Source organism: Chelon labrosus (assembly GCF_963514085.1).
Source record: "Chelon labrosus genome assembly, chromosome: 16".
Lineage (NCBI taxonomy): Eukaryota > Metazoa > Chordata > Actinopteri > Mugiliformes > Mugilidae > Chelon > Chelon labrosus.
In genome coordinates, this window is record NC_140349.1 from 13,154,182 (window position 1) to 13,177,909 (window position 23,728).

Genomic DNA, 23,728 nt, shown 5'->3' on the forward strand with positions numbered 1-23,728 from the left:
AAGCTCACGTTATCAGGGACTCTCGACGATAACGAAGCAGTAAAATTGAGTTTTATATGGTCTGCCTACAAACATGTTCCATATGGAGATTTCATGGTCACATGAAACTTCTTGTAAAACCACAGGACACTTTTGAAGCATGGAACAGAAGAAACAAGTTGTTTAACACACGCCAATACACCACATATCTTACGGCACAACTCTTTATTTTAATATCAAATCTAAATCACAAATTTGTAGATATTCGAGGAGGATGCTTTCCAATACATTTTAAATATTCACATCTGTTAGGCTGAGTGTTAATTTTGGACACCAACAGCTTGTTCAGTTGCTTTGTACTTATACTGGGAAAAAAAAAAAGAATTTCAAGTATTTATGACAATCTACTCAGAGTTCAATGCTTGACCATATCCTCAAAAAAAGAAAACTACAGTACTGTGTATAATCAGTAACGTCATAAGATTTTACTTTAAAATTTATGTTTGACACCATCTCTTAAACAAAGTCAGTGCTAACTCAGGAGTTGAGACATCTGTGCTCCAGCTGTGTGGAATGTGTTTATAAGGCTTGGTCTTTTACATGGAGTGAGCCTGTATAGGCCTGAAAGTTAAGGGGAAACATTTCACACTTCCTGATAGTGATTTATGCACAAGCATCAAAATGCAAGACACTGCTACCAGAAAACCCTTGAAGACAGTCTGTGAATACAAGCCAAATGCAAACACATGTTTGCATAATTCATTAGCCCTGACAGTACTTAAACAAAGCCTGCACAAAAACACAGCTATGGCTGCATTCTTTGAGCCTTTGTTACAAATTTATTTTGCTGGCATCAATTATTTACGATAGATTTATGGTACAACTTCTACACTCTTCTAAAACTCTGTGTTGTTGAGTTTAAAGTGGATCTCTAAGTCCTCATCGTGGTTTCCTGTTTCAGATCCATGCCCCCTTTCTTCCAAAAAGCCTTACAGGTGAACTCTGTCAGTGTGTTTAAAAGCACTAAGAAAGTTCACAGAGCATCTCCTCTGACAGTCACTTTGCTCTCACTGACGGGCAGGATGCGTACATGTGATAACATCTGACCAAGCAGGAAATTCATCCTGAGTTTTTATAAATCAGCTTCCTCTCCTTTCATTTGCTCCAAGGTTTTGAGGTAATCTCGAGCCAAGATCTTCTTAGGCAGGATATCTGTCAGAAAAAAAAGACCATTACACAATATCTGAATCATTACGATATTTATTTATTGTCCTTTTTTTGTAGGAGGTGCAATTCTATTTTCATTGTTGGTCTATTTTGGCAAACAATGACGTGCTATAAACCTGAATTCTGAATACTTTTCCATAAATGGTGCACGGTTGCAGATAGAAACATGAGTTTTTTAGTCTTTTTGTTAATAATTGTATAAACTACTAAAGTATCATTTGCTCTGAAAAAAAATATAGAACTTTTATCAGGCCCTGTTAGTTAATGAACAGTATATAAAAATTAACAAGTTCATTAACAAAATAGTATCCACAGAGATGGTTAAATTCAAAGATTGCTTTATATTTAAAGAACGGGTCAGTTGCAATCTATAGGATCTATCGCTTGATCTGGTGACATAATATTAAAGCCTATTGAAGTGTCTATATATTCACAATATTGTGACCTGGATAAACAATAAAGGCATTTCAATAATGTCTAAACTAAAAACTGAGAAGGGCTGGAGGTAAAGGCTCTATACCGGTATAAGTAATTTCATATTACAATATGTAATATAATCCAGCAAATGTTCATAGCAAACCAGTTGTTTATGCACAACATATCAATAAGAGTTATATGCAATTAAGGTGAACCTCACACCTTCTGGTCACTTCATTTGAAGAGGACCAAGACCTGCACCCAGACCCTGCAGGTGTGTGTTGGTGGGACTCACCTGTGAGAAAGTGGAAAGTCTCGGTCTCCTCTGCGGTTCTAGCCAGGTCGCTGTACGACAGAGAGTTGGTTTCTTTCCCAGAGCCGTTGTTAAAGGAGGACAGAGCCAAGTGCTGGACGAACAGCTCCTTCAAACAACACAAGACAAGTCAGCAACTCACAGTGCACTCAAAACTCCCAACAGAAGCATTCACAGCTAGCCGAGAAGCTAACGGTGTGTTAGCCCTTGCTAGCGGCGACAGATGGATGAGCCGATAAAGTTAGCACAGCTCGCCGTGGCTTTGGCGTTAAAACTGCGGCTTACTGTGGCTTTGGTGGTGAGGAAGAGAGCGTCCTGATTGATGCTGGAGACATCCGGGGAGCTCTTCATGATCAGCCTCACCCTGGAGATGGGCAGAGAGATGGTCTTTTTGCTGCCTGACGTTTGGTCGTCTTTGTCGGGATTATTTTGAGACATCTTCATTGAGGACGCGCCGCGAGACAGGCGGAACTTCCAAGTATTGTTTTGAATGGTGACGCATGTTTTCTTCTTCGTCGTTTACTGTGTTTGGAGGACTTTGCCGTGGAACACCGCCACCTGCTGGAGAAGAGGCGCTTTACCTGAAAACTAATGTGTCGTATACTTTTATTTCAAACATGTTTATTACATTATATTGCTTTAGTGGGTCTAGTATATTGGTATTTTATGATTTAAGAAAATAAGTTGTTGTTGTATATTCCATTTTCCTGTTAGAATAATATAATAGAGTAATAGATTGTGCAATTGTGCAATTTGGATTTTATCTAACTATCCAACTATCGATCCAAAACGTATATAAATGAATAATTAACAAATAAATACACATAAATAAATAGTGTTTTTTCTTTTCTTTTCTGTGGCTCGTTAAAGTATCTCTCTATGGTTACCTATCGGTTCTTAATTTTGGCCAACATAACCAATGAAAACGCTACTGTTTGACAATAATATTAATATACACAAAGGAAACAGAAGTCTACTGTCCATGTAGATATTTGCAGCTCGTTGTTATTTATTTACGTTATAAAATATCCATAAATGAACTGAAATAAACTGTAAATGTAGAATAAACAGCAAATGCAGATGCAAAACGTTTTAATCATAATGGATATAAAGACTAAACATGTCAAATGTTTTTTTGACATACATCCAGAAACTGAGTTGGCGTCCTCTAGTCCAGTGGGGGCGCTTGACTTTACTCAAATCCCAACCACAGAAGAAGAGCTGATGTCAGACGTCAGCGCAGAAGAAGAAGAAGAAGAAGAAGAAGAACGGCGGCGCAAGCTATGGCGATAAGTCGGCTACACAAATAAACAAACCAGGTTGCAGTTTAATTCCTTTATTGTGTGAAGGAATTTGATGTCACGGCTATCGGTCTAAGCTACTGGGGGAAGGATATATCCGTGTGTCTGTTGGTGTCAAGAGTCGAGTGTTGATAATTAACAGTTAGCAGGAGCCGACTGAGCAGCTTCATCACATTGTGGTGTTCATCTCTACGTACGCTGGCGTCGTTTTCTCCCCGTTGACGATGCCGCTGGGTTTGAAACCATGCTGCGCGGTGTGCAAGACGAACTCCTCCTCGATGTGGAAGAAAGGAAACCTGGGGGAAATCCTCTGCAACAACTGCACAGGGAAGAGCAGCATCGGCGGGACATCAGGACCCTCCGTGTCCTCCATCATACAGCCCAGCAATGGCGGCGGAAAGCAGGTGAGATGCACTGAGAAACTGTATCTTGAACAAGGCCTGTTTGTTGTAGGCACACCTCGACCTTTATGCTCATGTGGTGGCTGTATTTTAGAAAGAAGGAAATAAATGTAATATACAAAAACTGCTGCTGCTCCATCTGCAGATAACAGTGTTCAAGGACAATAATAACTCCCCTGGAGACTTGACTGGGAGTAAGGGGGTGTTTTCTTCACTTTAAATGTTCATGATTTCTATTAAAAGAGAATTAATTGAAAATATGTTTGTGTATGTTTGTCAACTGAAACCATTGCTATTCTATATTTTCCCGATATTTAATACATGGTATTTGTAGCTGTAGTAGTTATTGGTTTAGGATGTATTTCTGAATGAGCCGCAGCTTATCCGTTACCTGCTTGTGTGTTCGTCCGTAGTCCAAGCAGGAGATCCACAGGAGGTCTGCGCGGCTGAGAAGCACCAAGTATAAAGCTCCCGCTTCGGAGAAAAAAGTGTCCACAAAAGGAAAGGGAAGGAGACACATATTTAAACTAAAAAATGTAAGTCACACGTGCATTTGAGTTATTTTCCTGCCTTGGTGAGTTTATATATTTGACCACCCTGTTTTTATTTTTGTAGCCAATCAAAGCACCAGAATCCGTAGCAACAATCATCTCATCAGAATCTGTATTTTATAAGGTATGGTGTTTATTTTTACCAAGCAGCTCTCATATTATAATAATTTTTGTTTTAATTCCTTGCTTCAGTGTGAGCACTTTTGTCTTAACTTCATTCTCTGTGACGTAAATGAGAAGAGGAGTCAAACTGTTTATATTCTGTATCCACAGGGCGTGTACTACCAGACAGGAGATGTGATCAAGGTAACAGATGAGGAAGACGGGAAGCCGTACTACGCTCAGATACGAGGCTTTGTGCAGGACCAGTACTGTGAAAAGAGTGCAGCACTGACCTGGCTTATTCCTACACAGGCAAGCCCAAAGGACCAGTTTGATCCTGGGACGTACATTGTTGGTGAGTAATCGTGCACAGTTGTACTTTTTGCAATGCATTTGTTTGATTTTGCTTTAAGAGTCATGTGTTTTGTATTAGGTCCAGAAGAGGATCTGCCCAGAAAGATGGAGTACCTGGAGTTTGTGTGCCACGCCCCCTCTGAGTATTTCAAGTCCCGTAGCTCCCCGTTCCCAACCATCCCTATACGACCAGAAAAAGGCTACATCTGGACCCACATAGGATCCACACCGGCCCTCACCGTCAAAGACTCTGCCAGTGGTAGCAGTTAACAGGACTGCGATATGGACTCTGTTACTAAACAGATAAATGTACATTTATGTAATATAATGAAAACAAAAAGGACTGTCCACCACAGCCATTGCTTCAAAATGTAAGTTGATACAAAACAAACTAACATGTGTAACTTCTTTTTAAACAGGTTGTTTACACAGGCGAGATATTGGAATATTACTTTTGTATTTGTTAATAAACAAAAAAGATCATTTTCACACATTTTGTCCGTGATTCTTAAAACAAATTATTTATGCTGTTAATGCCTTTTTTAGATTATTTCACTGAATTGAGCTTTTGTCATTGTGATTCTCTACAGTGTTGTTTGTTCTTAAAAGACTGAAATGAAGACTGTGTCTGATGTTTTTGTAACTGTGTTGGATTTTGATGTGGTGTCTCTGAGTACACTCCAACAGGCAATATTGATAAACCAGTACTCTGCAGTCAGTGTAACATACAGTTAAATATGACATGATAATTTTTGACAGTAAGATTAGCTAAGAAATTATGACAACTGTATGAGTAATACATTTAATAATTAAAATTTATGAGACAAGCAACAGTGCATAATGTATAATACATGCTTATGATGTACAGTCCCTGACAAAGTCTTGTCACTTATCCAAGTTGTAGGAACTACAAATAATGACTTGTAGTTGATCAACTGTAATCAGAAATGGTTTATATGAAAGGCAAAGGCCTCTAGATTATGCTTATTATACCAAAAAAAGTTATCATTCATGGATTTTTATCATTTAATTAGGACAGAAAAGTCAGATTTCGCTTGGAACAAAAGTCTTGTCGCATACACAAATAATGTACGGTGGAAATATTTTGAATACACCAACATGCTACAATAACATCAGAACATAAAGTCATGGTGCCTTGGGAAAAATAATTAATATCGTGTATGACTCCCGTGAGCTTGGAGGACTGCATCCATACGTCACATAAATAACTTATTGATGAAGTCATCTGGAATGGCAAAGAAAGCAGTCCTGCAGGACTTTGGTCAGCACAATGGCAAGGTGGTTAGCACTGATGCCTCACAGCGAGAAGGTCCCGCGTTGGAATCCATGGGCCGACTGGAGCCTTTCTGTGTGGAGTTTGCATGTTCTCCCTGTGTCTGCGTTGGTTCCTCCCACCATCCAAAGACATGCTCATTAGGTTAATTGGTGATTCTAAATTGGCCGTAGGTGTGAATGTGAATGGTTGTCTGTCACTCTGTGTTAGCCCTGCGATAGACTGGTGACCTGTCCAGGGTATACCCCCACCAATTGCCCGATGACAGCTGGGATAGGTTCCAGCAGACCCCCGCGACCCTTAATGAATGAATGAATGAATGAATGTGACAATTCCCAGAAGTTTTTCCCAGGGTTTCACAACCGCTGGAGAATCGTCCTTATTCTGGTAAGGATTTTCTGTAGGTCCTCCAAAAGTGCATCAAAGATAGCATTTCCCTAAAGATTACAAACACTTAAGATCTTCAAAAGCTGAAGAAAATGTTCCCCAATGGTTTCACAAAAATATCCAAGAACCTTCACCAAAAGTCCGAAAATCTTGAGAACGATATTTGCTTGGATGGTTGTTATTATTAATAGTAATAATAATTATTATTATTATTCTAGTTTCAGGTGGAAGCTGTGGTTGTAGAACTACTTTGGTCTGCCGCGTGACAGGTTCGAATCCCATCTACGACCATGGCTAAAGTGCCCTTGTGCAAGGCAACTAAACCCTACATTGTACCATGGGCGCAGTTCGTGTGGCTGTCTACTTAAGTGTACTCGCTACTCTTTGTGCACACGAGTTGCTGTTTAAATATAGGGAATACATGTCCCTTCTGTGTGATCTAAAACGGGACACATTTTTATTTTCATTTTTACTTATTTAAGTCGTCACACGATGTGATGGAAGAGATGTTCCGCCGCCACTGTGAGCCGAGGAAAAATGTGACATACTTGAGACACCTATTCTTCACACGAGTGCAATGAAAATCTGAAACTTGATTCGTGACTGATCTAAATAATAAAGCGAGAGATCCGGGATAGAATCGTGTGTGGAATCACGGATGATCAAGTCAGAGGACGACTACTGAGAGAACCTGACCTCACGCTAAACAAAGCAATAGACATTTGTAGAGCCAGTGAGTTAAGTCAGAGTCAGCTCAAAAGTTTACACGAGGAGGTTGAAATTCCTGTTCATAAAGTCAACAAGCAAAAAAAAAAAAAAAAACATTGCAAAAGGAAAGATAATGGTGCCACATCACAAAGTATAAAGATGAGAAATCTAATACAGGCATGAGCCAAGGAAGTGCCCTGACTACAGACAAGTGTGTAAAGCTTGCCACAGAAAAAAATCATTATGCAAAAATGTGCAATTCACAAAGACACACAGATAACCATGAAGTGCAACAGATAAACAAGGCAGAGGTGGATAAACAAGAACTCTTTATTGGCTCAATTCAAGCAGAAAAACATGACCACCCAGTCTCACAGATTAATATTGTGGATGCAAAGAAAGAAAAGTGGCATGAAAACTTGATTGTCAACAAGAAAGTTATGAAAGTCAGGCTGGATACGGGAGCTGATTGTAATGTCATTTCCATGGCTGACCTCTGAAAGCTGAGATAGGACAAAAAGGTGAGCTAATCTCATTCCAAGCTTGTTGTTTATGCAGGACACCAAATCCAAGCTAAAGGAAAAATCATGTTGACATGTCAGTACAAAGATAAAAAGTATGATGTGGAATTTGAAGTCATAAAGAACAAGGCACCTCCAATTCTGGGAGGAGAGTCATGTGAAGAAATGGGTCTTGTCAAAAGACTGCATGTGCTTAAAACAGAGAGTGACATTCTTAGTGAATATGAGGATTTATTCACTGGATTAGGCTGCATACCGGGAGTGTGCCACATTAAGACGGATCCAGATGTCACTCCAAGAAAGTGCCTGTTGCCCTAAAAGACAAAATTGAAATGGAGCTGAAAAGAATGGAAAGCTTAGGTGTGATAACAAAACAGACAGAACCTAAGGATTGGGTTAATAGTATGGTGACTGTAACAAAGCCTAACAAAGTTCAGATCTGCATTGACCCACAGGACCTGAATAAGGCCATTAAGAGAGAACATCACCCTCTGCGCACAATAGAAGAAGCGGTAGCTGAAATGCCAAATGCTAAATTCTTTTCAGTTTTTAGATGCACATCATGGATTTTGGCAAATGCAACTCGACGAAGAAAGCTCTCACCTGTGTATCGATTTAAAAGACTTCCATTTGGTATATCGTCAGCACTGGAAGTGTTGCAGAGGTGCATAGCCAGACTCCTAGAAGGGCTAGAGGGTGCAGTCAATGTAATCGACATCCTTGTTTGGGGAGAGAGCATAGAGCAGCATGACCGTCATTTGAGACAATGCTGGGACTGCCTTAGAAGCATTAATCTGAAACTGAACAAAAGTAAGTGTGAGATAAGAATGACTGAAATCAGTTATATTGGTCATGTGCTCAGTGAGAAGGGACTCAATCCTGATCCTGAAAAGATCAGAGCCATACAGGACATGCCTGCACCAGAGGACAAAGCTGCTCTCCAGAGATTCCCTGGGTTAACCTCTCAGACCTCAGTGCCCCTCTGAGGAAATTGGAAGGAAATGTGGAATGGCTGTGAGAAGTTCCACCAATATCTGTATGGAAGACATGTCCATGTAGAAAGTGATCATAAACCACTGGAAGTGATATTCAAAAAATCACTCCTCAGTGCCCCAGCCAGGCTACAAAGAATGCTCATGAGGCTACAAAAATACAGTCTTGAGGTCAAGTACAACCCAGGCAAGGAGATGCATATCGCTGATGCTCTAAGCAGAGTATTTCTGAAAGAGAACCATGAGAAACTCCTTGATGAAGAACTGGAAGTCAACTTTGTCAACCACCAACTTCCAGAATAAGAGGAAAGGTTGCAGGAGTTTAGAGACGCAGCGGAAGAGGATGCTGAGTTGGGACTGGTCGCAAATGCAGTTCAGAAAGGTTGGCCAGATAAAGAAAGACAGCTTCCAGACAAAATCAAACAGTACTGGACATTTAGAGAAGAACTGACATATGTGGATGGACTCATATTAAAGAACACAAGGTTAGTAGTACCACACTCACTGAGAAGTGAAATGCTAGTTAAGTGTAAGGAGAGAGCGTGTGTGATGTACTGTACTGGCAGGGCATGGCCAAACAGATAGAAGAAGTTGTGGCTCAGTGTGCTGTATGTAACACACTCAAGAACAATAATCCCAAAGAGCCACTTATGTCACATCCAGTGTCTGAGAGAGCATGGGTGAAGATAGGTGTGGATTTGTTTGACTTCAGTGATGCAGAGTTTTTACTGTGTGTGGATTATTTTTTCAAAGTTTCCAGAACTTGTCAAACTGAGTGGGACCTCAAGCAAATATATCATCATTGGCCTCAAGTCTATGTTTGCAAGGCATGGTGTGCCAGATGAGTTATTCTCAGACAATGGAAGACAGCTGGTGAGCCAGGAGATGGCGGACTTCAGCACTGAGTGGGGTTTCAAACACACCACCTCCAGTCTCACTTTTCCACAGTCAAACGGGCAAGTTGAGAAGGCCGTCCAGACCGTAGAAAAAACCTGCTGAGAAAAGCACATCATCGCTGGTGACCCATACTTAGCCCTGCTGGAATAACAGAATACTCCACTGAGCGGGGTTGGCCTCTCACCTGCTCAAATGCTCATGGGGAGAAGGCTCAAATCAAAATTACCAGTGACAAAGACGTTGTTGCAGCTGGCTCTCTATAAAAATGCCAGGAGCAACCTTGTAAATAGACAATAAAGACAGAAACAATACTTTGACTGAGGAACCAGGACACTGTCTGATCTCTAAGATGGTGAAAATGTGAGGATTAGACAAGGCAGCAAGTGGGAACCAGCCACTGTGATAAAGAAACACAACCTGTCACGGTCCTACATAGTTAAAAGACAAGCGTACAGGAGGAATCGCAGACACCTGCTTAAAACTAGAGAGAAATCTTTCCCAGGGACACCTGATGACACTCCATCAGAGCACCATGTCATGTGGAACAAGACACTTTGGAGTGGGACTGGGTAGGTCAGCACTTAGCAGACTGTTCCACTGTACCATGTAGTCCAAGAGTAGTGACTGACAATACTATGTCCACAAACAGCCCTGTGACAACGACACGCTGTGGAAGGCCTGTAAGAGTGCCGCACCGTTATCTGGACTAACTTAAAGACTGTTAATGGTTTAGTTCAAAGGTTTGGTAAGTGTTACACATTGAGCTGTTGTGTACTGTTTGTAACCTTTGTAAATTCAGTCATGAGTTTAAGGTACCGATACATGTTTTGTTAAAAAACTAAAATTCATATTGTCATTTTTAATTCAAATGATTTTCTGATATGCAATAAAATGTGCAGTCTGTGAATCTGCTCAGTAATATCAGATGGCATTTTGGTTGGTGAATTAAGTCGAGTCAGGACTGTAGTATGTTTTACAGTGCTTTTGTTAGACGTGGTTTTATGCAATTTATCACTTGTTTTCATAACTGTCGTGCCAATATTCTACATAGAGAGTGCTAAAGCAAAAACAAAATCTTGAGAAAGAGAGATGTAGTGTGGTGAAATGTCAGAAGTGTATTCTGAGTGTCAGAGTGTTTCCTAGGTGGCACTCTAGTGGTATTGTGGTGTTACTGAGTTGATGTTGGTACCACAGAATAAATAAAAGACAGCAGTAGACTGACAAGACATGGCTTTGTCCACTTATATATTACAATAAGAATGAGTAAGACGGGGAAAAAAGAAGAACTTCACAGAAAGTGAATTAGAGAAACTACTCACTGGAGTGGAGGCAAAAATGTCCTCTTTGACAGCTGTCCTCCACGTGCCACAATGTTGGTTAGTTGCATTTGTGCATCACATATGATCTGTATATTGATGAATGAAAATGTTTCCTGTTGACATTTACAAATTCATCATGTGATGGTTCTTTTATATCAATGTGTGTGCAGTCGATGGCTCCGATTACATTCAGAAAACCGTCTCTCGCTGCAGATTGCTCTTTAATGTTGACCTGTTCAGATGCATTGTGGGAATTTGACTGACATGAGGATAACTCCATCCCACACGGCTGGCATGGCTCTGCTCAGGGTCGACCGACACAGTCCTGATCAGTCAGACTAATAGTTTTCACATTTATGATAGTTTCCCAGCACCACCTCTAAGTGTCACCAAAGGATCAACAGCTGTAGAAGCCAGCGTACGCCAGACATGAGGTTGGCGTAGGCACATATAAGTTCACGGTCATTTCACTCTTGATACATCTGAACTTTTCCGTGAACGAGTACGTACAGAACGTTTTTGTGCACACTCACCCTTTGTACATGATTCCCCAGCTCTTTACTCTAGTTGCTTAGGGGACCACCCAGCCACACCCATACACGCACACCACATGACTTGCAGTAAGCATAGAGGGAGGAGCAGTGAAAGTGAAAGTGTTCAGTCAGTTTGTTCAGCCTCCATTATGATTAAGAGTAGAAGGAGGGAAACTGAAGACTGAAGCTGGTGAGTGTTAATATTCTTCTTCTTCTTCTTCTTCTTCTTCTTCAGTTTGATTCAACCATTCAACCATCCTTCTACGTGTATTTCTTCTACTGTGTATTTATAACTCTGTTCTAAAAGTCTGTCCAAGTTAATTTTTACTTTTTAAAGCTAAACACGTTCCTGTGGTTTTCTGACCATATTCTTATAAACAATTATTTATTTTAACTTTAATAAAAACTACAGTTCCCATCAGTCTCTGATCAACCTGGAGTACTGTAACTGAAGTTGATGTAAACTCACTGAGTGTTTCTGGTTTACCTCTCAGACTGACTGAAGTCCAGAAGATGGAGGAAGAGGAGGACAGAGTCAGCTGTCTGTCTATGAAGAGTGACTGGTCCAAAGCTCATCCTCTTAACTTCAGTATAGAACATGGACCCTCAGACACAAAGTAAGAGAACTACTACTAACTTGTTCGTGACTCATTTTAATCACTTCTGTCAGTTCCAGTTTATTTTCTGTCTCTGATGGTTGATTCATTTTAACTAAAATACTTTTTGTGACTCAAACATAAATAACGAGTCCTGTCTTCCTCTCAGCTTCTCTGACAGCTGTCAGTCACCTAGAAAAGCTGTAATCTAATCTCAGAGGACTGTTACAAACATGAAACCATCTCATTATCTGCAGCAGCTGTAGTTTGTGTGTTTACTGCTACTGAAATGACTTTATCTCAGAGTTTATCAGTGATTGATGAGAATAAAACATATTTGTTTCTGCAGAGGTCAGTACCACAGACAGAGACCAGAGTCTACAGTATCCAGATGTCTGTCTATGAAGAGTGACTGGTCCAAAGGAAGAAATCCTCCAGACTTTAGTGAAGAACCTGGACCCTCAGACACAAAGTAAGAGACTGTTTCTACTGTAAACTGACCTGATGGAAGATGATGATTTTAGGATGAAGCAGAAATGTTCTGCTGAAAGATTTCTAGTCATGATGCAGATGTTTTAGTGCAGGTAGGTAAGATCCTAGTCTGAGTTTTAGAACCAGGAAGTACTGATGGTATTTCTGTAGTAAAACACCTGAGAACCTCCATTTCAGAATGTCCACTCATCAATATTCAGATATATTTGTCCTAATGTTGAAGTGTGTAAAGATTTTCAGCTGGGCTACTAGTGGATGGATTGAACTGCAGTTTTCTCCTCCTCCCATAGTCAGTGTGTAGCAACTAGCCAGTATAGTTAGAATGTGATCTTTATCTGATCAATACTCCCTATCAGTCCAGTTCACTATCAGTAACACTTCTTAGACTCTTCTCAGCTCAGTTCAGACTGAACTAACTCAAGATAAAACAGTGAAGGACATAATCAGCTCTCTTTGATGGAAGGCTTTTACTGTGAAGTCTCTGGAGGAAGTGTTGAGTTTGTATTAACAGCAAACGGCAGGTAGATCACTCAGTGTTTAATAAGACAGCCAGATAGGAAAAGCAGTTGATTGGTGTTGATGAAAGCAGGAGAGTTGAAATCAAAGGAAGTCAATTCAAACTTTTCCTGTTCTCTGTGAGCGTCTGAGCTTCTGGACAGTGATGTCAAATGTTGACAATCTGCAAATGATTTTAGTGATGAAGAAATGTGTTGACAGAGAGAGGAAGAGGAGACATGTTTCTGTGGAGGAGCAGCTGTCCAGCTGTGCTTTGTGTCAGGACGTCCTGAAGGATCCAGTCTCTAGCAGCTGTGGACACTGGTTCTGCAGACAGTGCATCACCTCATACTGGGACCAGTCTGCTTCATCAGGAGACTCCTCCTGTCCCCAGTGTGGAAAAAGATCCAGAACAAGTAAGACTGTACATCTGTCTGCTGATGGACTCTTGATGAAATAATTTCTTAGTTTCCTACAGTTTCATTTATTCTCTTTTCTTTCCCTGCACTTCACATATCAGACTTATTTTACTCATAGCTGAGCTTTGTTAATTACTGCTGATATAAATGAATCTGTTTCTGTTGTGACCAGCCACTAAGAGGCTTTTATTGTGAAACAGCCAGATTAGATGAAGAGCTGCAGACGAGCTGCCTCTGCTGTCAATCAAACACTGACACGCCCCCTCAGAGGCTGATAGAACAAAGAGCATTTCTAATGTTTCCTCTAAAAATGAGTTATTATGAGAAGAAGAAACTCTTTACAAAACATTTAAAGTCAGTTTTCTGTTCTTTGTGACTTCAAACAGGGATGACTGTTTTCTTTCTGTCCCTCGTTTGTTCTTCTTTCCAGTTGATGTTGGTCTGCAGGAGGTTTTAGATGAACATAAGATCAGTCTGAGGAGGAGATGTGAACGTGTGACTGAAGGAAGTGATGTAACAGGAAGTGGAACCCTCCTCAACAGGATCTACACTGAGCTCTACATCACAGAGGGACAGAGTGAAGAGATTAATACCCAACATGAGGTGAAGCAGCTTGAGACAGCTTCCAAGATGAAGGCCCTCCATGACACTCCAATCAAGTGCCACGACATCTTTAAAGCCTTACCTGACCAACAGAGACACATCAGAGTGGTTCTGACCAATGGCGTCGCTGGTGTTGGAAAAACCTTCTCAGTGCAGAAGTTCACCCTGGACTGGGCAGAGGGTTTGGAAAACCAAGATGTCAGTGTGGTGATTGTGCTTTCGTTCAGGGAGCTGAACTTGATCAAAGATGAGCAGTACAGTCTTCTCAGGCTGCTCCATGTTTTCCATCCGACATTACAGAAGGTCACAGCAGAGGAGCTGGCTGTCTGTAAACTTTTGTTCATCTTTGACGGCCTGGATGAGAGCAGACTTTCATTGGACTTCAACAACAGTGAGGTTGTGTCTGATGTCACACAGAAGGCATCAGTCAACGTGCTGCTGACAAACCTCATCAAGGGGAAACTGCTTCCCTCGGCTCTGGTCTGGATCACTTCCCGACCTGCAGCAGCCAATCAGATCCCTCCTACATGTGTTGACAGGGTAACAGAAGTACGAGGCTTCACTGACGCCCAGAAGGAGGAGTACTTCAGGAGGAGGTTCAGTGATGAAGAGCTGTCCAGCAGAATCATCTCCCACATCAAGACATCCAGGAGCCTCCACATCCTGTGTGGAGTCCCAGTCTTCTGCTGGATCACTGCTACAGTTCTGGAGCACATGTTGACTACAGAGCAGAGAGGAGAGCTGCCCAAGACCCTGACTGACATGTACTCACACTTTGTGATGGTTCAGACAAAGAGGAAGAAGAACAAGTACCATGAGGGACATGAGACGAGTCCACAGGAGCTGATGGAGGCTGACAGGGAAGTTCTTCTGAAGCTGGGGAGGCTGGCGTTTGAACATCTGCAGAAAGGAAACATCATGTTCTACCAAGAAGACCTGGAGCTCTGTGGTCTTGATGTGATGGAGGCCTCAGTGTACTCAGGCGTTTGCACAGAGATCTTCAAAAGAGAGAGTGTGATCTTCCAGAAATCAGTCTACTGCTTTGTTCATCTGAGCATTCAGGAGTTTCTGGCTGCAGTCTACATGTTCCATTGTTACACCAACAAGAAGACAGAGGTGCTGAAGGACTTCCTGGGGAAAGACTGCCAGGTCTTCACTAAGCCTCTGGATGACTTCCTGTATGGAGCCATGAAGAAATCCCTGCTCAGCAAAAATGGTCACCTGGACCTGTTTGTTCGCTTCCTTCATGGCCTCTCTCTGGAGTCCAACCACAGACTCTTAGGAGGTCTGCTGGGTCAGACAGAGAACAGTCCAGAAATCATCCAGAGAGCCATCAATAAGCTGAAGAACGTGAGGAATATTAAAATGTCTTCTGACAGAAGCATCAACATCTTCCACTGTCTGATGGAGATGAACGACCTCTCAGTTCATCATGAGATCCAAGAGTTCCTGAAGTCGAAGAACAGATCAAAGAAGAAACTCTCTCTGATCCACTGCTCAGCTCTGGCCTACATGCTGCAGATGTCAGAGGAGGTTCTGGATGAGTTTGACCTGAAGATGTACAACACAACAAAGGAGGGACGGCAGAGACTGATCCCAGCTGTGAGGAACTGCAGAAAGGCTCAGTGAGTCCTGATCATTAACAGAATCAATCAGATGTTCATCAGATGATCACCTCACTCTGTTTCATACTCATTCATTCTGGATCTAGAATGTAAATTATCTGATTTTATAACAGATTTATATGTTTTCTAATCACAGATTTACTGGATGTGGACTCTCAGAGATTCACTTTGAAGTTGTGGCCTCAGTTCTGAAGTCCAACACTTCCTATCTGACAGAGCTGGACATGAGTTATAATGACTTGAAGGATTCAGGAGTGAAGCATCTGTCTGCTGGACTGGAGAGTCCAAACTGTAGACTGGAGACTCTGAGGTCAGTTCACTGACTGGAGCTGTTGTAGGTTTTCTTTATTTATTCAGTTCAAATCATTGACGGATGTTCAAATGTTCTTTAGTTGATAACTGTTCAGTCGAGCGCCTCTGACTTCAAAGGCTCAGTCTCCTCTGGTTTTTAGCCTCGACCCAGGAATTAGTAACAGAGCTCTACTGAAGGAGGGTTAACATGTCAGAGATACAATCAGGGACCAACATCATACCAGACTGAAAATCATCATTGAAACTTTATCATCTGTTCTAAAACACACAGAGAAGCAGTGAAGGGATGCTACAACTATTACTCAGAACATTTCACAGATCACTGAAACTCCCCAAACTGTAACTGGCCTCCAATCTTAAAACAACAAGTCCTGGTAAATATGCTGCTTTGGTGCAACAGTCCATTCCCTTCTCCACTGACCACAAAAACTAAATACACAGACTGTTACTGATGTTGAGTCGGACTGATAGAAGACTGCTGCTTTGAGTCTGGATGAAACGCATAATACATTTCATTTATCTTTTATTCTTTATTCAGATTGATGAGCTGCAGTTTGTCAGAGATCAGCTGTGATTCTCTGGTCTCACCTCTGAAGTCCAACCCCTCCCATCTGAAACATCTGGACCTGAGTGACAACAACAGTCTGAAGGATTCAGGAGTGAAGCAGCTGTGTGGTTTTCTGGAGAGTCCAGACTGTAGACTGGAGACTCTGAGGTCAGTTCACTGTCTGTTACTGTTGTAGATCTGGTATGTTTAATCACCAACTTAACCCTCATACCTGATTTTAAAATAGTTGTGTTGTTACCATTAAGGGACGAAAGTGTGCTCTTCACAAATGCCATAAAAATGGCAATATTGTAACCCTTTATATGCCAGTAAAAAATATATCTCATAAAAAAACACACACAAAATGAAATATTTTCAATAATCTAAATGCAAAGTGGACTTTTCTTGGGAGGGATTATTAGAGCCTTGGATATGTCAATGAATAGTAGCAAGATTGATTTTGATGGATTATTAGTATTAGTAGTATTTTTTGTGCTTTGTACAAACAACTCCCATTAAAATCCAATAAACCTTCAGTTTTGTACTTTGCATCTGCACCTGTGTGTCTCTGAAGTAAAAGGATAAATGTTATAGATCAAACGCCTCAATTAGACACACACTGCAACACCGTGTGGTACGGCAGCACTACGGCCATGGACCCCAAACGCCTGCAGAGAGGATCACCAGGACTCTACTGCCCTCTCTGCAGAATATCTCCAAACATAGAGTCCTCAGGAGAGTTGCCTCCATCACTAAGGAGGACCACACCCACTCTCAACACACTGTTCACACTCCTACCTTCAGGAAGTGTGAAATATAGGACCTTGAGACTGAAGAAATTCTTCTTCCCCACTGCCATCAGACTCCTCAAGAGCTGACAGGAGTCTACAATCACAGAGTAAAATCATGAACTACTTCATGCCATGTTCAGTTTCCAGCTTCTGTTTACATTTTTCAGTACATTGCTTTCGTTCCCATTCGTACATCGATTTTTGCACTTCGTCTTCGTCTTCTCCCGCTTATCCTGGTACGGGTTGTGGGGGCAGCAGTTTCAGCAGGGAAGCCCAGACAGAACCTCTCCCCAGCCACTTCAGCCAGTTCCTCCGGAGGAACCCGCAGGCGTTCCCAGGCCAGACGAGATATAATCCCTCCATCGTGTCCTGGGTTGGCCCCGAGGTCACCTTCCGGTGGGACATGCCCGAAACACCTCTCCCGGGAGGCGTCCGGGAGGCATCCTTACCAGATGCCCTAGCCACCTCAACTGACTCCTCTCGACGTGGAGGAGCAGCGGCTCTACTCTGAGCTCCTCCCGTATGTCCGAGCTCCTTACCCTATCTCTAAGGCTGAGCCCGGCCACCCTGCGAAGCAAACTCATTTCGGCCGCTTGTATTTGCGATCTTGTTCTTTCGGTCATTACCCAAAGTTCATGACCATAGGTGAGGATTGGAACGTAGATTGACCGGTAAATTGAGATCTTCGCCTTTCGGCTTAGCTCTCTCTTCACCACATCCGCAGCATCTGCATCACTGCATATGCCGCTCTGATCCACCTGTAGATCTCCCGCTCCCTCCTACCCTCACTCGACACAATGTTTGCACTAGTTATCTTATATTTTTGTATTATATGTATCTTTTTATATTCTATTTGTAAGATTTTTTTTATACTGGTAGGCATTTGGGTGGATGGCAAAAGAAGAATTTCATTATACAGGGAAACATGTTTCTGCACTTAGCACATGAAAATAAACTCTTTCAATCTTGAACATACACACACACACACAATCAATGCAAGAATCCCTTTCTCCTCATGATCAATAACATCACTTTTATATCATAAGAAACTTCGGAGCTGCAAATCACAGCAACTATGGGAAATACATTTGCAAAGTTCACACATCCCTTTGCTGCAGTTCCTGTGTATGAGGGTGAGCTAACTCACACACGTACACACACGCACAAACACAAACAACATTCCTCATGCCATTGATGTACTTTTCTGTTCCACATTTTTAAATATTTATGTATTTATGTTTTATTTCTAGAGCGATCGAAGTTGTTGGACACTGCACTCCTAATTGAAATGCATTGTATGTAATGCATTGTGATTCCATCACAAACACTGGCATATAATCAAATAATCAAATATTTGGTATTTATGATTAGGACTGAAGTTGATTAAAAGATTTATGTAAAACAAAGCAAAACAAAATATTAACATATGCTATTTTTATGTTATTTTTGAAGAGGACACTTTTGTCCCTTAGTGGTAACAACGTAACTATTTTTGTAAATCTGACACTACAAAAAAACTAAAAATCAATCTTGCTACTGTTCATTGATATATCCAAGGCTCTAATAATCCCCCCAAGAAAAATCCACTTTGCATTCAGTTTATTGAAAATATTTCATTTTTTGTGTTTTTTTTTACCATAAATTTTTGATGCCATCACAAACACTGGCATATAAAGGGTTAAAATATTGAAAATAATCAAAAATATGGTATTTAGGACTGAAGTAAATTAAAAGATCTGTGTAAAAAAAAAAAAAGCAGAAAAAAAGCAGAAAAAAATATTAACAAATTCAATTTTATATGGCATTTTTAAAGAGGACACTTTTGTCCCTTAATGGTAACAACGTAACTATTTAGGTTACACAGTGTAAAAATAGAGTATTATGGGATTTGTTTTTGAAATATCAAAATTTGTTAAAAAATACACACACCTTTACCAAATATCATAGCAGCAAGCATAACCAACACTAAGTAATCAAAAGATGAAACTTCAAAAGGACACTTTTGTCCATATCAGGTATGAGGGTTAATCTAATTCATATTCATCCAGAATTTTCCTCCATAAATCTGTGAATGTCCTTTAGTTCAAGACGAGTGTTTGTATCAGAAACTGTAGAAAATATCTTCATCATTTATTCTTTATTTAGATTGAAGAGCTGCAGTTTGTCAGAGTTCAGAGATTCTCTGGGACCAGCTCTGAAGTCCAACCCCTCCCATCTGAAACATCTGGACCTAAGCAAGAACAGCCTGAAGGATTCAGGAGTGAATCAGCTGTGTGGTTTTCTGGAGAGTCCAGACTGTAGACTGGAGACTCTGAGGTCAGTTCAATGTCTGTTACTGTTGTAGATCTGATATGTTTAATCAACAACTGAATCTAATTTATGTTCATCCAGAACTTTCCTCCATAAATCTGTAAATTAAATACACCTCCCTAACCCCCAATCCCACGCCCTCGCTGAAGATGGCCGCGGCTGCGGATGCCTGTCTGCGCTGGAACACCTCCACCCCCTTTCCCCCCCCTCCCCCGGTGCAAGTTGTTTTGAGTTCTTATGTTGTAAAGTGTGCTCATATGTGCTTATGTTGCTAAGGTTTTTTTCCCGGTCCCACACTGTACTCCCCCAGAGGAGTGTAGTCTGGGAGCTGCTTTTTTTTCTCCTCCCCTCTCCTCTTGTTTTTCGTCCCCTTTTCCTCCCCCCACTATTGCAATTTCCCCATTGCGGGACTAATAAAGGTTTTCGTATTCTTATTCTTATTAAATGACCTTTAGTTCAAGTGTTTGTATCAGAAACTGTAGAAAATGTCAATGAAGCTTAAAGGCTGTTAGGACACAGTAATGTTGAGCTGCACATTTAAAACCTGAACACATCTGATTGAATTATTCATGACTTAATCTACATATTTTATTCTTTATTCAGATTGGAGGACTGCAGTTTGTCAGAGGTCAGCTGTGATTCTCTGGTCTCAGCTCTGAAGTCCAACCCCTCCCATCTGAAACATCTGGACCTGAGTAACAACATTCTGAAGGATTCAGGAGTGAAGCATCTGTGTGGTTTTCTGGAGAGTCCAGACTGTAGACTGGAGAGACTGGAGTGAGTTCACTGTCTGTTGTAGATCTGATATATTTAATCACCAACTGAATCTAATTCATGTTCATCCAGAACTTTCCTCCATGAATCTGTAAATGTCCTTTAGTTCAAGACGAGTGTTTGTAGCAGAAACTGTAGAAAATGTCCACTGTTAGTTGTTAAAGTCAATAAAGCTTAAAGGTTGTTAGGACACAGTAATGTTGAACTGCACATTTAAAACCTGAACACATCTGATTGAATTATTCATGATTTAATCTACATCTTTTATTCTTTATTCAGATTGGAGGACTGCAGTTTGTCAGACGTCAGCTGTGATTCTCTGGTCTCAGCTCTGAAGTCCAACCCCTCCCATCTGAAACATCTGGACCTGAGTAACAACATTCTGAAGGATTCAGGAGTGAAGCATCTGTGTGGTTTTCTGGAGAGTCCAGACTGTAGACTGGAGAGACTGGAGTGAGTTCACTGTCTGTTACTGTTGTAGATCTGATATGTTTAATCACCAACTGAATCTAATTCATGTTCATCCAGAACTTTCCTCCGTGAATCTGTAAATGTCCTTTAGTTCAAGACGAGTGTTTGTAGCAGAAACTGTAGAAAATGTCCACTGTTAGTTGTTAAAGTCAATAAAGCTTAAAGGCTGTTAGGACACAGTTATGTTGAGCTGCACATTTATAACCTGAACACATCTGATTGAATTATTCAGGATTTAATCTACATCTTTTATTCTTTATTCAGATTGAGGAGTTGTAGTTTGTCAGAGATCAGCTGTGATTCTCTGGTCTCAGCTCTGAAGTCCAACCCCTCCCATCTGAAACATCTGGACCTGAGTAACAACAACCTGAAGTATTCTGATGTGATGCAGCTTCTTGATCTTAAGGAGAGTCCAGACTATAAACTGGAGACTCTGGAGTGAGTAGAGGGTTCCAGTCAGTCCATGCTGCTTTCATCAGTATTGTCCTAAACTCAGTTAGTATCAAAGATCCAGTGTTTCCTGTAAACCTGTAGCTTCTCAGTGAAGCTGTGAGAGGAGAATGGAGACAGGCTTCAGGATTGGACAGAAAGACAGAGAGAGAGACAACAGTCAGCCAATCAGATGAGCCAGAAGCTTGTTGTGATCATGTGTTTGAGTTGATGTGAAGACGACTGTTGTTGTTGTGTTGATGTGTCCAGGAAATAAAGCTGGATTCCAGCTGACAGCCTTCCAAGATGTATAGAGACAGTGGTGGTCATTCATCAGATCTGATGAACAACTGATCACAGCTCTGAGATCAGTCCGACTGAAGCCTGCACATCACAGAACCAGCATTACATTTAGTAACCATGAGCAGAGTCATCACATGTGTCATTAGTTTGATCAGATCTCTTCAATGACAGCCTCAATGTTTATCAGTCAGCTGATCTTTGTTTAAATGGAGCAGCAGTAAATCCATCACTAAAGTGTTGGTGCAGTAATGAAGCATTCAGGACTCTCAGCGGTTTATTAGTGAAATCTGCAGAGGAAACAGACTTGATGCTAAAAGTCTCTGCAGGTCTGTGTGTGTTCACTCCAACACGTTAACATGAAGCTGAAAGGAAGCTGGCTGAGCTCCACAGCTGCTCCACTGCTGCTCTGAACAGGACTGAAGTCCCTGCTGCTCTTTCTACTGGATGTGATGATGAAGGGAGACTCTGGAAACACTCCTTTACCTCCTCTCTTCTCCTACAGGTACGGGTGGAAGTGGTCATAAACAGGATGGTGTGTGAGGTGAGAGGATCAGCTGTGTCCTGATGATCCAGAGGTTGAAGCAGCAGTAGCAGCTTGTGTGGACAGAGACTCTGACTGCAGATAAATGCTGATGTTGATCAAGAAGTGAGCAGCTCAGTCAGAAACATTATTCTCCCAGTGATGCAGCCAGTGTTCAGTTTCTCTGACTCAGCAAATAGATGTGTTTCTGTTCCTGCTGCTCTATGGACTCCACTGAGTCAACATCTAAAACTATTTAGACTTTTCTGTTCAGTTTCAGTGGAGGTGTGTGCTAGATGCTTGAACACAATCAGCTGATAGTTGTGTCTGTGCTGGGATTGGTGTATTCCTGGGGCATATGTATTAAATTACATTATGTATTAACTGGAACCATGTCATTATGTAACTATGTACTAGAGTCAGATCATCACTGACCTACATTAAATTAAACACTGAATACATTTGTGATGATTACATGAAACAGCCACCAGGGGACGCTGCAGCACTTCATCATTACAATCCATGTAGACAATAGCTGCAGAAGAACAACTGATCATAGACTCTATATATGATATTAACTCTGATCATAGACTGTATAAAATATAATATTAACTCTGAGTCCTAGACTGTATATAATATAACATTAACTCTGAGTCCTAGACTGTATATAATATAATATAATTAACTACAGTTTATCCAGTGACCGCTAGAGGCTCTAAAGGGCGCTAATTTCCATAGACCTCTATGTTAAAAAGCTCAACTTTACATCAATATTAAACATGTTTACAGCCTGGTACAAACAACGGTTTTAGTCTCAATAGTTTATTTAACTATTCATGACAACTGTATGGGGGGTGATTTGTTTTATAACTCATTAGTTCATTATTAAGGCTTAAAGTTCTGCATAATTAGGATATATATTAGTGACAGGTGAGGGATGCTATCTGTCAGAGGTCCACATGTGTTACCTTTATTATTGATGTTGATTAGAGAAATTTAAGTTTAAATGTGTAGTTGCTTCTTTAGTAGATGTGTATTTATTAACCGACTTATTGAACTCTAGCTGAAGTCCTTTTATATTATGCTAAATCTACAACTGCTATTTAAAGAGGAAATTAATCACTCAATCAAGTAAACAGCATTTGATAAATGGAGTTCTGCTCTTATCAACAATATATAACACACGACAAACGTTAGCGCATAGAGAGAAAATACTACGGCCGTTATATACTTTTTTTAAGCATGGGCGTCGCCATCTTGCTGTACTATGCCCCGTGCCCAGTGAGTTGGTTGTCTTGGCGATTCCATGGACCTCTGCCACACTTCTCCTGTTCTTCATAAACCACCACCTCAGTCCTCATCTGGCCTCCCCAAGACCACAACACCTCAGGTCAACGCTGGCCACGAGCACCGGCCAAAGCCATAGACACCACCACGGCCTGCACCCCGACAAAGCTCAATAGAAAGAGACAACACCTGGACCAAAAAAGAGATAAACACACACAAACACACACAGCGTGACTTCCAGTAAACATAAACAGGAAGAGCTGACCTGAGCAGGCAGAGGTGGTCCTGGGTAGATTTATTCCGTGGGCAATCCATCCCTTGTCATCCCTTGTCATCCCATGTCATGCAACTAAATTTAGTTGCATGACATGATGCCTCAATTCTAATAGTTGTTAGTTCAGCAAAACTAAAACCCAAATACAGTCGTATTCTGTGGCTAATAGCAACATATTATCAAG

General features: G+C 41.1%; 3 protein-coding genes across 4 annotated transcripts; 2 read left to right on the forward strand and 1 right to left on the reverse strand.

Annotated features, from left to right (window-relative positions):
• Window positions 1-171: 171 nt before the first annotated feature.
• On the reverse strand, window positions 172-2,558 carry chrac1 (chromatin accessibility complex subunit 1). Its single transcript, XM_084564030.1, has 3 exons — window positions 2,222-2,558; window positions 1,919-2,045; window positions 172-1,191 (listed from the first exon to the last, which is right to left on the reverse strand). The coding sequence occupies exons 1-3, from the start codon at window positions 2,378-2,380 to the stop codon at window positions 1,112-1,114; spliced, it is 366 nt and encodes a 121-aa protein (XP_084420156.1). The 5' UTR covers window positions 2,381-2,558; the 3' UTR covers window positions 172-1,111.
• A 641-nt stretch (window positions 2,559-3,199) lies between these two features.
• On the forward strand, window positions 3,200-5,265 carry gatad1 (GATA zinc finger domain containing 1). 2 transcript variants are annotated; one of them, XM_084562710.1, is made up of 6 exons: window positions 3,200-3,641; window positions 4,052-4,174; window positions 4,254-4,313; window positions 4,463-4,495; window positions 4,604-4,646; window positions 4,725-5,265. In XM_084562710.1, exons 1-6 carry the CDS (start codon window positions 3,462-3,464, stop codon window positions 4,913-4,915), a joined length of 630 nt encoding a protein of 209 aa, XP_084418836.1. In that variant the 5' UTR covers window positions 3,200-3,461; the 3' UTR covers window positions 4,916-5,265. The 2 variants fall into 2 exon arrangements, with proteins under 2 accessions (XP_084418836.1, XP_084418835.1); XM_084562709.1 differs by having other exon boundaries at window positions 4,463-4,646.
• A 6,469-nt stretch (window positions 5,266-11,734) lies between these two features.
• LOC311501829 (NLR family CARD domain-containing protein 3-like) lies at window positions 11,735-22,538 on the forward strand. Its single transcript, XM_084563863.1, has 11 exons — window positions 11,735-11,913; window positions 12,242-12,364; window positions 13,102-13,295; window positions 13,729-15,526; window positions 15,663-15,836; window positions 16,377-16,577; window positions 19,322-19,492; window positions 20,090-20,263; window positions 20,540-20,713; window positions 20,996-21,169; window positions 21,966-22,538. Exons 1-11 carry the CDS (start codon window positions 11,810-11,812, stop codon window positions 21,985-21,987), a joined length of 3,309 nt encoding a protein of 1,102 aa, XP_084419989.1. The 5' UTR covers window positions 11,735-11,809; the 3' UTR covers window positions 21,988-22,538.
• The last annotated feature ends 1,190 nt before the right edge of the window (window positions 22,539-23,728 follow it).

Excerpts from the sequence above, each read along its gene's own strand:
- chrac1 (XM_084564030.1), bottom strand. The coding sequence starts at position 2,380 with ATGAAGATGTCTCAAAATAATCCCGACAAAGACGACCAAACGTCAGGC. Across the intron at positions 2,046-2,221 it reads TCCTCACCACCAAAGCCACA|GAGCTGTTCGTCCAGCACTT; the intron begins GTAAGCCGCAGT and ends TGTTGTTTGAAG. Across the intron at positions 1,192-1,918 it reads GACTTTCCACTTTCTCACAG|ATATCCTGCCTAAGAAGATC; the intron begins GTGAGTCCCACC and ends TTTTTCTGACAG.
- LOC311501829 (XM_084563863.1), top strand. The coding sequence starts at position 11,810 with ATGGAGGAAGAGGAGGACAGAGTCAGCTGTCTGTCTATGAAGAGTGAC. Across the intron at positions 15,527-15,662 it reads AGGAACTGCAGAAAGGCTCA|ATTTACTGGATGTGGACTCT; the intron begins GTGAGTCCTGAT and ends TTCTAATCACAG. Across the intron at positions 15,837-16,376 it reads TGTAGACTGGAGACTCTGAG|ATTGATGAGCTGCAGTTTGT; the intron begins GTCAGTTCACTG and ends TTCTTTATTCAG.
- gatad1 (XM_084562709.1), top strand. The coding sequence starts at position 3,462 with ATGCCGCTGGGTTTGAAACCATGCTGCGCGGTGTGCAAGACGAACTCC. Across the intron at positions 3,642-4,051 it reads GCAATGGCGGCGGAAAGCAG|TCCAAGCAGGAGATCCACAG; the intron begins GTGAGATGCACT and ends GTTCGTCCGTAG. Across the intron at positions 4,175-4,253 it reads ACATATTTAAACTAAAAAAT|CCAATCAAAGCACCAGAATC; the intron begins GTAAGTCACACG and ends TTATTTTTGTAG.